The sequence below is a fragment of the Tachysurus fulvidraco genome, chromosome 16 (genome assembly GCF_022655615.1).
Source record: "Tachysurus fulvidraco isolate hzauxx_2018 chromosome 16, HZAU_PFXX_2.0, whole genome shotgun sequence".
Lineage (NCBI taxonomy): Eukaryota > Metazoa > Chordata > Actinopteri > Siluriformes > Bagridae > Tachysurus > Tachysurus fulvidraco.
The window spans coordinates 13,261,655-13,273,365 of record NC_062533.1 but is presented as its reverse complement, the minus strand read 5'-3'; the positions used below and the strand labels follow the sequence as shown (position 1 = coordinate 13,273,365).

At 40.5% G+C, this 11,711-nt stretch overlaps 2 protein-coding genes across 3 annotated transcripts in view; both read right to left on the bottom strand.

Moving 5' to 3' along the window:
* The window catches only part of LOC113655690 (cytochrome c oxidase subunit 7A2, mitochondrial), a 4,874-nt gene extending 742 nt beyond the window's left edge, over window positions 1–4,132 (bottom strand). Inside the window, exons 1-3 of the mRNA XM_027166383.1 lie at window positions 3,983–4,132; window positions 2,314–2,403; window positions 133–217 (exon numbers count right to left, since the gene is read on the bottom strand). Coding sequence (XP_027022184.1) covers window positions 133–217; window positions 2,314–2,403; window positions 3,983–4,000 — 193 coding nt within the window. The 5' untranslated portion in view covers window positions 4,001–4,132. The remainder of the gene's footprint in view (window positions 1–132; window positions 218–2,313; window positions 2,404–3,982) is intronic.
* A 1,751-nt stretch (window positions 4,133–5,883) lies between these two features.
* Window positions 5,884–11,557, bottom strand: LOC113655679 (cell cycle control protein 50A-like). Of its 2 annotated transcripts, XM_027166366.2 has the most exons (8): window positions 11,374–11,557; window positions 10,897–11,194; window positions 9,170–9,286; window positions 8,349–8,456; window positions 8,153–8,240; window positions 7,888–8,034; window positions 7,152–7,358; window positions 5,884–6,895 (listed from the first exon to the last, which is right to left on the bottom strand). In XM_027166366.2, the coding sequence occupies exons 2-8, from the start codon at window positions 11,140–11,142 to the stop codon at window positions 6,702–6,704; spliced, it is 1,107 nt and encodes a 368-aa protein (XP_027022167.1). In that variant the 5' UTR covers window positions 11,143–11,194; window positions 11,374–11,557; the 3' UTR covers window positions 5,884–6,701. The 2 variants fall into 2 exon arrangements, with proteins under 2 accessions (XP_027022167.1, XP_027022166.1); XM_027166365.2 differs by having other exon boundaries at window positions 10,897–11,379.
* Between the last annotated feature and the right edge of the window lie 154 nt (window positions 11,558–11,711).

The following is an 11,711-nucleotide window of genomic DNA, read 5'->3' as shown; positions in this document are numbered from 1 at the left end:
CAGTGATGACAACCTGAATCGTCTGTGCTTTGATTATGGAATAAATAGCTAGTCGGTTATGTGTTTAGACTCCAGTTTGACTCCTGCTTTACTCAGGAGGCTCAGTTCCTGGCTTCGTTTTCCAAAACGTACCCAAGATGGTGAGGCCCATTGTCGTGCGGTACAGGATGGCATCACCAGCACCGCCCTTCAGATGAACTGGTACGCCATTATTCTCCTGAGACACATGAAAATAAGGGCATATTAGTGTTCATTATGCAACAAGTTTACAGTCTTAACTTTCTTTTTTGTAATATACCACAATGTCAAGTGGCTCAGTAATTATAGTTTCAATGTACTCTTATTTACAGGTCTGAATTTTCTTACTTTGCTGTGATTTGTTTTATTATACCCAGTTTATCCCACAGAAAATTCCCACCAAAAATAAGTTAAATAAATGAATGAAAAAAAAACAAAATAATAATAATAATAATAATAATAATAATAGGTAACAGTGAGCTGGTGATTTGTGTAGGTGAACATTTCTGATTTTACAAGCACGTATTGCCAGTAGTAAATTTCACCGTTACATGCACATCCACAGAACAATAAAATTAATCCGGCAATCACGATCATTCACGTCGCCTTGTTGCCATCCAAAGTCTTCGGTGGAAGCAATCAAAAGAAAGCTGAATGATTCAAACTGGCTGTTAGAAGCTCACCCAGAATAAAACCCACAACAGCAGTTAGGACGAAGTGAACTCTACACACTAGAAGCATGAATTAAAGGACTGTGCTGTGTGTAAAAGCCTGTGTGATGCTACTGCTGCTGCGTTTACGCACAACGTTACACTGCCGCTGTTAGACTGCACTAACACACCATCCTTGGGTTAGTGTGTTACAGCCTTGTTCGGCTAAGATATACTTATCTGCTGGACACGTTTCGAGTGCAACAACCTGAGTGTGAAGTGAACACACACAGACACACACACACTTTCAAAAGAAGAAGGGAAGAAGAGGAGGGAAGGGAAAAAAAAAAAAAAAAAAAAAGACACGTGGTGTATTACTGATCAATTGTGTGTTTGCAAAGCGCATGGAATGATGCTCTCAGCTCTCATACGGTTTTGTGCTCCTGAATGTTGTACAATCTTAACTGCCCCTATAACACAAGACAAGAATGGTGTATAATTATTTATTAAATCTAATAGTAATACTAATTATACACAATTCTTGTCTTGTTAACTTTCTTATTAACAATCTGTAATTCTGTGGATTGTGAAACGTACATACAAATCAAATTAATCGATTTTTTTTTTAGCCTTGTATAATTCGAGAGAATTAAGTTAGGGGAGCGACTGCTGCTGTAAACAATGCCCTGTTGTGTTTTATTCTTTACGTGGTGCATAAATTTCATTTCACCTCAGAATGTGTATGAATAATCTGCTGTAAAATGAAGGTGTAAAGCTTCGCGATCTTTCTGTGTTCATGTGAAAAGGAAAGTTCATTTTAGAAAATCGCAATAACTCCGAGGCTGAAATCATGGGAACAATCGAACGTCCGAGGACACACACATGCTTTCCTTATGTAAAGGTAGATTGTGTTAAGGTGAGAGTGTTTGTGTTAATAATAATAATAATAATAATAATAATAATAATAATAATACTGAATTGTAAAGAGTAGACATGTGAATGTGATGTTATCTTTAATACTGAGCAGCACACACAGGCTCTGGTTTCAACATTATTCAGTCCTTCAAGGATTTGTTTATGATTGTTGTGGATGAAATGCCTTGATTTTGCTGCCTTTTTTTTTTTCAAAATTTGCAATGCAACTTTTAGAAGATTTTGTGTGTGTGTGAAAAAAAAAGTGAAAAAAAGAGAGAAATTCATGCACAGCTTTCTTCTTTTCATTAGTTTAAATGACAGCGGTTCACATGTTCGACACCTAGATCTGAGGTAATTATAAAAAAATCAGAGTTTCTCTGAATATCGTGGAGTCCGCTTGGTATTGCGTTTATTTCTAATATTGCAAAATGATGAAATCCATGAAGGACTGAATAACAGCGACGGATAAAGTGGCATTTATTTGAGCGTAGTATAAAAAGAAAAGATGGTGACTGAACAGGGCTCGGCCACTGTGGTGGTCAGTTCTGGGGAGTTCTCGGACCTCCAGAGGTAAAAAAAAAAAAAAAGCTGTTCGACATGAAGAAAGACAAAGAGAACAAAGAAGAAAAAAGAGAGACACAACAGAATGAAATGTGCATATAACATCTGCAGAACATCTCCAGGAGTGGACATTATTAGCCATAAAGACAGAATCATCTGATCAGCTCACCTGAAACAGCTTTTGCTTCTGGGGCACTTTATTCTCCACCTGCCTGCGAGCGCTGCTGGTTAGCGTCCGCCGGGACAGCTGCTGAATCGCCTGCACACACACACTAAATATTACAGCACTGGACCTAATTCTTCATGCATGCATTATGGAAATGGACAGATTGGACAGGTTGAGTGTCCATCATGCCTCTTCTTGCTTGGCAAACTCAGTCTTTCATCTAGATTATTTTCCTGTACATTTGTATTTCTTTGTGTGAAGAAAACTCCCTCTCCTGATTTGTCCATGTGACAAAGTCAGCCAGCAAGACCCATGCTTCTGAAATTTAATTTTTTAACCATTACTATTGTATGTGATGTGATAGCCTTGTGGTTAAGGTTTTGGGCTACCAATCGGAAGGTTGTTAGTTCGAATCCAAGGTCCACCAAGCTGCCACTGTTGGGCCCCTGAGCAAGGTCCTTAACCCTCAATTGCTCAGTTATAAAAAAGAAGGATAGATAATGTAAGTCGCTCTGGATATATGGGTGTCTGCTAAATGCTGGAAATATTAGTAATTCCATCCAACATTAAATCAATTAATTATATTCACTGATTATATTACAGCTAAAGAAGTCCTGGGTGAAAAGCTCCAATCTAGATGATTAGTCCATGAAGCCTGAAGTACATGATGAAGTACAAACCATCTCTTTAACTGTTAGTACTAAAGAGACGGGGTCAAGGTGACGTACATTTGCCTCACACCTCCAGCTTAAGAGTTTGATTCAAGTCTCTGATCCGTGTGCATGGAGTTTGCACATCCACACGATCAGAGCTTTTTTCCCCTCAGGGTAGTCCGGATTCTGTTCGACTGCGAATGCGAGTGGGACGGGTTCGACTGCGATTGGGACGGGTTCGACTGTGCAGGAAAATCCAGGAATGACTAAATGCTGCTGAGATCATCATTAACCATTTCTCCTTAAACACCAGTCCTGGAGATCCACCTGTCCTGTACAGGTCATTCATTTCTCTGCTCTAAACACACACACACACACACACACACACACACACCCCTCAGCTCAGCTCAGAAAAGTCTGGTCATGATCAGATCAGTAATATTTCTATTTAGATGACGAGGCTAAAGCTTTAATACTAAAAGCACCTCCAGAACATAAACACAGTGCTCAGTAATCAGGTCCTCTCTCAGCAAGAAAAAGGAGGAAGCACTAAGACGTTATGACCTTAACTTCGACCCCTTCTTCAGCTTCAGAGCAGCAGTTTTAGGATTATATTATAATTTTTTAATGATTATTTATCTGTTTGAATCCCACTAACACACCTAGTTACCTGAGAAGCTTCTGTTTAGCTTCTGTTTTAAAGTTAGACGTTTAACCTTTTATCCAACGACGGTTAACTTAACGTTCAAACTCTAACGTTCTTAAAATATTTCTATCCAAATTATTTATTTGTTTACTTGTTGAATATTATATTTACGAGGAAAATCTAATTCAACATAAACATTAACAAGTTCTCTCTGTCCTTCCAGGCCTTGGGTTAGCACGCTAGCTAACACGTAACCTAGCCAAATACATTAGCTTAGCGTAACTCCAGAACATATTACATCCCACAAACTCTTCGTTACGTCCTTATTAATACTTTCACGGTTCTAAAATTATAGAATTTGTAATAAACTCACCGTGATGTGTCTATACATTATCTCTTGCTCCCGCTTAGTCTTTCCAGCCAAGGACACTGAGAAGGAAGTAAGGGCAAAACTACAAATAGCCCCCTGCTCCCTATATAGGGACACTTCATGCGCTGTGATTTACGACTCTTGTGTGCCCTACTTAGTGCAATACAAATAAAAACCCAAGCTATTTCAGATGGAACCGGTGTTTTACTTGTGGTTCGTTTGTAACGTTATCGCTACCTGCTGTTGTGGCGTGGTACTGCACTTTTATTTATAAGGGGTGTGTGTTAAATGTATCAGAATCAGGTTTATTAGCCAAGTGTGTTGTCACACACAGGGATTTTGGTTGCAGCTGTTTGTGACTCTCAAACGTACAGACATAAATAACACTATACTATACTATATAAGATAATACAGACCATACAAGACAATGCAGATGTGGTACAATAGAAATTATGTGTATTAAATATGAATACAGAATTTATGACTGATCAGTTATGTACATAAAGTCTGGGAAGTGCAAATAACAGTATTGTGCAATATCATGCTTTTTGTCGAATATACAGCAGCAGTAGTGTGTGTAACGTATACGGATGATGTGATGACTGACAGTTCTGATAATGCAGTACTTATAGATATAAGGCAGGGAATAGAATTATGGTGAGTTGTTAATCATGGTGATTGTCTGGGGGAAAGAAACTGTTCCTGTGTCTGGCAGTTTTAGTAAACAAAGCTCTGTAGCACCTGCCAGAAGGGACGGGCTGAAAGAGGTTGTGTCCAGGGTGCGAAGGGTCAGTGGTGATTTTACCTACCCGGTTTCTGGTTCTTGTATGGTACAGGTCCTGGGGAGTGGGCAGGGGGGCACCAATTATTTTTTCTGCTCTTTTTACTGTGCAGTCTGTTTCTGACCTGTTTTGTTGCTGCACCAAACCAGATGGTGATGGATGTGCACAGGACAGATTCTATGACTGCAGTGTAGAACAGCATCAACAGCTCCTGTGGCAGACCGTACTTCCTTAATTGACGTATAAAGTACATCCTCTGCTGGGCCTTTTTGATGATAGAGTTTATGTTGCACTCCCATTTCAGGTCTTGGGAAATGGTAGAGCCCAGAAACTTGAAGGCCTCCACAGATGACACCGGGCTGTTGGATATTGTGAGGGGGAGTAGTGTTGAGGGGTCTTTCCTAAAGTCCACTATCATCTCCACAGTTTTGACGGTGTTTAGCTCCAGACTGTTCTGACTGATATAAATATATATTTATATAATATGCTACTATCAAATAGTGGATTACACCTTGATTATTAGTAATATTTACTAAAAAGTTGTTTTTGTAATGCTGTTACAGTATGCCCATCATATATAATTAAATAACTTGTTAATGAGTAACTTGTGAATGAGACTTCACTCACCGCATCACTCCAATTTAATTTTAATGTAATTTCCTTTAATGGAAAATTCTGTATGTTGTATTTTCAATTTGAATGCTGGTTTTCTGAACATTACCCACAATACTGCTAACTGTGACAGCAGTGGGATTTATTCCATGCTTCATCTTTATAGAGAGAAGGTGATGCAGCGGTGCTTTATTCCTTTCGCCTTGTGCCACTTCATCTCAAACAGATCAGCTTTCAAATCTTTAAAGTTCATATCTCATGCCAATGCTTCCATCACACACACACACACACACACACACACACACACACACACACACACACACACACACACACACACACACACACACACACACACACACACACACACACACACACTAGTGTCACTGGAAAATGGTGTGTAAAGGAGTTGCTGCACTTTTGTACTAAACTCCAGTGTATCATCACACAGTGAAATCAATAAAGCCCACGATGAGACCTAGATACGAAAAGGTGAAATCAGGAGTTGAATAGTTTGTTTCCATCTAATTTTATTTCTCTGAAAACAACAGCGACAAACATATCCGTGAAAGTGACCCAAATGAAGGACGTAAAGCTGTGCCAAGCTTAAGTTGCAAACAGCTGGACGTGACATGAAGATGACAATATGTAACACTCAAAATCTTCAAACCATAAAACCAATATCCCTCAGGTAAAAAAAAAAAAAACACAATGGAATGCATTTAAATAACACACATGGGTCAAACAATTCGCTTTATAAGGAATAAGGAACCGCAGGAGGAATTAGTTTCGATCCCAAAACCCACTTTACACTGTATAAACTTCAGAGTTGTGTATTAATTACAAGCGTTTCACTGTTAGTTAATCAGCCTCTGCACTAAAGCTGTAAGGCTCGTGTTTGGCTGAACTACAGCTGTTACAGACGATGTATTGGATCACGTGTCCGGTCATTTTCTTTAGGCAGTAACACTTAGGCAAGAATTCAGCTATAGCTTCTATACATTCACACTTATCACAGCCTGTGCAAATATATACATGTAATATTATAGAAGCTTGTGTGCCATACTAAATTACAGAAATACTGGCTAAAAATAAAATCATGACTCAATACAGAACATCGTTAACCTCTTTAAAAAATAAATACGTATATATAGATATAGATATGATTCAACAACGGTCATAAACTTAAATGATCTGCAGTGCTGCGCTCCAAGCACGAGACTCATATACACACAGGGACACATATACACACAGAGGAGCTCGGAGGGTAAGAGGTTGGTCTTCATCATGCATGTGGCAGACATGGGCATGCGAGTCGAGATCACCCCGATTTAGTTGGGAATATCAGAGCTATTGTTGCGGTTTCCGTATTTGTGGTGGATGACGAGCAGGACGACTCCGAGGAAGAAGCAGACGGAGCCCACTGTGATGTAGGCGATACCCAGGAACGGGTTCTTCCCTCCCATCCAGGAGATGGTGCTGAGGATCATGCGCTTCCGGCCATCGAAGCTGCGCACTGGATAATCTGAGGGTGCTGGGTCAGGGAGCACAACACGATAACACCTTCACAAAGCATTTACACGTCAGTATATTTTTAAAACCCTAAAGTATGTTACATATGTTTCTTCTAGAAAATAGACCAATTCTAGGTGAATAAGTTCACATTTATAAAAGAAAGTAATAAAAGCAGTAATAAAACACTCGGCGATGCGGTCTACAATTCAGCTTACTGCTGACAGAGTGCAGTTAAACTGAGAATCGTATCTGAACTGAAAGGATACTGTAAGTGACTTCCAGAGTGTAGTTTCCTCTGGGAAGCGTCGGCGTCATGTTGCTCTTCTTCTGGATGATACGGTAGAGTTTCCTAAACGTGGGCAGGGCGGCCGTCCGCATCCACACGATGAAATCTTCATTAATGAAGCCGTTGTTCTCCGGGTCCGAGTCCAGCTCATAGACAGCCTTACGCCAGTTTACCGGTTTTACAGTTCCTGAAAGAAAGAAGACTTCCTTTAAAGAAGAAAAAAGTGTGAAGGCCGTGGACTACTAGTTGTGATCTCCGAATAGCAAGGGACAAAGTAAACACCCCTTCAAAATCTCCTACTCGAGAACTCGGGGCGATTATCTTAACTCTGAACAAGAGATGTCAAAACAGCATGGCTGCTCACAGCATGAGCACTAAACAAAGACTTCTTACACTTGATTACATTACATGTATTAGACGTATTTAGCTCAATAAACATACACACACTCATTCAATCACCAACACTGACTATACTGCTGACACTTACTTCCTTCTGCACACACACACACTTTCAAGCACACTTTCAGACTCAGACCAAAGCGATGTGGAGTAACCTATCCTATAAGAGTATGGTTTAGTAACAATAAGAATGTTAACTATTTATCAAACTGCTAATAATACTTAAGCTTAAATACAAAATTAATATAAGCCTTGCGACTTTGTTGGATCTCAGGAAGTATTCTGAATCTTAAGATTGTTAGATTTTTCTGTCCTACCATGAAAGGCCAAACTGAGGTTGGCGTTACTGCCACCGGGGTTTCTGAATTTCACATGCTTATCCGTCCACCAGGCGATGCCCCTCGTTGTCAATGGAATTGGTACTTTGCTTCCGTTGGGTTCGATATAAATCAGTTCCAGTGTGTCTGTGGTGTGGAAATAAGGGAAAAGTCATCAAGCTTACTGGCTACCACATAACTGCTCGTTTAATCAAATTACTGCACTAAATTCAATTTTGTTTTACCGTTAAACATTTTGTATTACCGTTAAACATGCTGTTAGCAATAGCACCACAAGGGGCAATGGCTGCTTTTCCAACCGTGCGGTACGGCTCGCATTCTTTACTCGGTTCCTGTGGGAGAAAAAAAACAAACAAACAGTGATGAGACTAATGGTCAGTACATCATATTGAATGCTGATCTACAGTGTGGAAACTCATTCTCTAATCTTCTATCCACACCTTCAGAGAACTGAGGTCTCCATTCAGCTGGCTGTCATCTCTGGATTTCACGTAGCGACGATGGTTTTGGTAGAAGTTCGATAGGCCGTAGTACATAAAAACATTGCTCTGGGGATGAGAGAAAAAATTTTGGAAGTCAAATTATTTTTTAGAAAACTAATAAAAAGCATTAAGTTCCCATTTGTATGAAAATTTTTGAGAACCACAATATAATAAGGTTGATCATATAGGGTGTGTTTTCCACCACACTAAAGAATTGAAAGAATTTGTTTTGAAAGTCACTGAGCCATTTATGAGAAACACTGTTGTAAGTGTGAAGTACAGCTGAATCATTCACTAGAATGGAAGTAAGGCCAGTTTTGATTCAGTGTGTTAAGGGGAAGTATGAACTGCACGAGAACCAACACTGCACCAAAACACGTATAGATTATTTCCCCTTTCACCTTGAAGCTCAGTGTTGTATAGATTTTTCCATTGGTCCATTTTTAAGTAGTCATTTGTTCTTTCCCATATCACTATAACCCTGTTTATATTACAGCTTCTATTACGAGAGCTAACAAAATGTATTCCGGGATGCAAAGCTGAAAAGAACATTCAGCCGTGTCACAGTTACACTGAGCATCAGAGGTCTAGCAGAGAGGCGTTAAAGCCAAACAGGAACTTTTGGTCTAGGAAGCACATTGTTCTCATTGAGGACCCTCCTGCAAATGTTCAGTTCCTCAAAACAGTTCAAATGCATCCTGTAGTATTCATTTATACAGACATATACTCAATGTATTTAAAATGAGGTGTGAGAAATGAAGCCAAGCTGTGCGTTTTACCTCAAAGGGCTGCTCAAGAGAGAAGGGCAGTGAGCATTTACACTGCGTTGTGCTGTTCCAGCTGCTCTGTGAGCAGTTATAGCATGGACTTGAGGCGTCTACCCCGGTGTAATCAAGCTGTTCAAAGAGAGAGAGAGAGAGAGAGAGAGAGATAGAGAGAGATAGAGAGAGTTGAGTAAATATAGAGCTTCACTCTGAGGCATGACTCAGCTTTATTACAAATCACATAAGGCATAACACTTATAAAAGTTATTTCAATCCATCTTTAACTGAACGTTAATACAAACAAAAAAAAACAACAGCTTGTCATGTCAGATAGAAACTGCAAAGACTCGACAAAGAACGTAGCAGCTTTATCTCTGTAAAGTTTACTGATCTAAAGCACTAACACTGGAGACTAACTCCCTTAAATCGTCAACTGAAAACTGACAAACACCTTCTGACCAATCAGATTCGAGAGGTCAGCAGCTTGTGATTGTATAAAGTCTGTAATGTTTGTGTATAAATGCTCATGGTCTGACACAGACACTTGTCCGTGATATTTACGGACCTATGGCATGAACGCACAGAAATGAATTGAACTAAAGGAGACTGAGAAGAGTGGACTGTACTGTACATTTCTGCAAGTATTTGCTTCTTTGTTTAATGTTTCATGAGCTTGTGCATCAGTAGAGCGCTCACTCCATTTCGTCTTTGTGCATTCAGTAAGTTTAGTTACCATGGACAGAAACAAAACAAAACTACAGTGAAATAAAACAAGCTTTAAAGCAGTCAAACCGGTGCGTTCTCCAAGCCAACAACTGTATATTGTGCATGTTAAGACAAATCATATTCTGTGCTGCTGTTCGAGATCACAATCAAATCACTATTTAAAAATCTCTGCCAGCAGTGGACAAATATCGTAGTTTCACATTTATACTGGTATGACTTTAACCTAAGCATCTAAGATATGACCCTTGCTGGGGCTAAGACACATTGCTGCCTCTGGGTGAGCTTTCTTAGAATTTTGCTGCCTCTTCAATAGAACACAGCTGCCTCTGGGACAGTTTTCCTAGCACACAGCTGCCTCTAGGACAGCTTTTCTAGCACACAGCTGCCTCTAGGACAGCTTTTCTAGCACACAGCTGCCTCTAGGACAGCTTTTCTAGCACACAGCTGCCTCTAGGACAGTTTTCCAGCACACAGCTGCCTCTAGGACAGTTTTCCAGCACACAGCTGCCTCTAGGACAGTTTTCCAGCACACAGCTGCCTCTAGGACAGTTTTCCAGCACACAGCTGCCTCTAGGACAGTTTTCCAGCACACAGCTGCCTCTAGGACAGTTTTCCAGCACACAGCTGCCTCTAGGACAGTTTTCCAGCACACAGCTGCCTCTAGGACAGTTTTCCTAGCACATAGCTGAATCTAGGACAGCTTTTCTAGCACACAGCTGCCTCTAGGACAGCTTTTCTAGCACATAGCTGAATCTAGGACAGCTTTTCTAGCACATAGCTGAATCTAGGACAGCTTTTCTAGCACATAGCTGAATCTAGGACAGCTTTTCTAGCACATAGCTGCCTCTAGGACAGCTTTACCAGCGCCTTGCGGCCACTTGAGAAATTAAATAATTTGCCTTCTTAGAATTGAAAGACGCAAGAATTCTCAGAGCTTGTACATTCTACACTACAGATGGCCTCCCATTTCAAAATACCTCTTAAACTATACAGGTTGCACTGGGTCACATTCTCACCTCAAACTCCTTGATGTTGTTGGACGTTACGTACAGCCCGATACCGATAGGGATGAAGATTAGCCCGATAACGAAGAACGCCGGTAACACGGTACCAGCCGTAAGAATCGGTTGCCACGCCGGTAAACGCTGCTGTTTGAAAGCCGTGTTGTCTGGTTTTTTACTCCGGACAGCGTTTCCAGTAGCCCCAGAGGCCCCGGAATGGTGGCCGTCTTCTTCCTTAGCGTTGTAACCAGACGCCATCATGTTTGCAGCTCAAGCTAGCTTAGCTTAGCTTAGCCTGGCTAAATGCTAAAACCTGTCGAAAAACGACACACCCGTGGCTATGAACAAATTTAACACGTTACAGTTGCATACACCTGTTATTTACACGCATACGATCCTCTCCGAAGACAAATATAGATCTTCATCCGCTTTCCGCTTGTTTATTTCTAAGTTTAAACAGGGTGGTGTCTTTACGGAAGTTTTGACACTAACCTGACGTGGTGACGTCAGCCAGCCGTGAGGGACGTTAGCAGTGCGTGATGACGTATTGAAAGACTCGAGTGTTGTTGTGTACCTCAGGAATATAATGCAGTTTGTCGGTTAGACTCCAGGGCTCTCAAGTATCACGCATTGTCACGCATTGTATTTGTCACGCATAAAAACTGACTATTTATCATATATTTAATATGCCGCAGCGCCCAAAATGTATCAGTCCGCACTGCTGTCTCTATAGAACCGGGCAGGAACCAAGGAGTTCTTAGTCGAGCCTGACACTTATCAGCCAATCAAAAAAAAAAAAAAAAAAAGATGCTACACAATAGCCAATCAGA

Coding starts and splice junctions, on each gene's coding strand:
- LOC113655679 (XM_027166366.2), bottom strand. CDS start 11,142: ATGATGGCGTCTGGTTACAACGCTAAGGAAGAAGACGGCCACCATTCC. Junction 9,287..10,896: donor ACAACATCAAGGAGTTTGAG/GTGAGAATGTGA, acceptor CTCTTTGAACAG/CTTGATTACACCGGGGTAGA. Junction 8,035..8,152: donor TGCTAACAGCATGTTTAACG/GTAATACAAAAT, acceptor TCCACACCACAG/ACACACTGGAACTGATTTAT.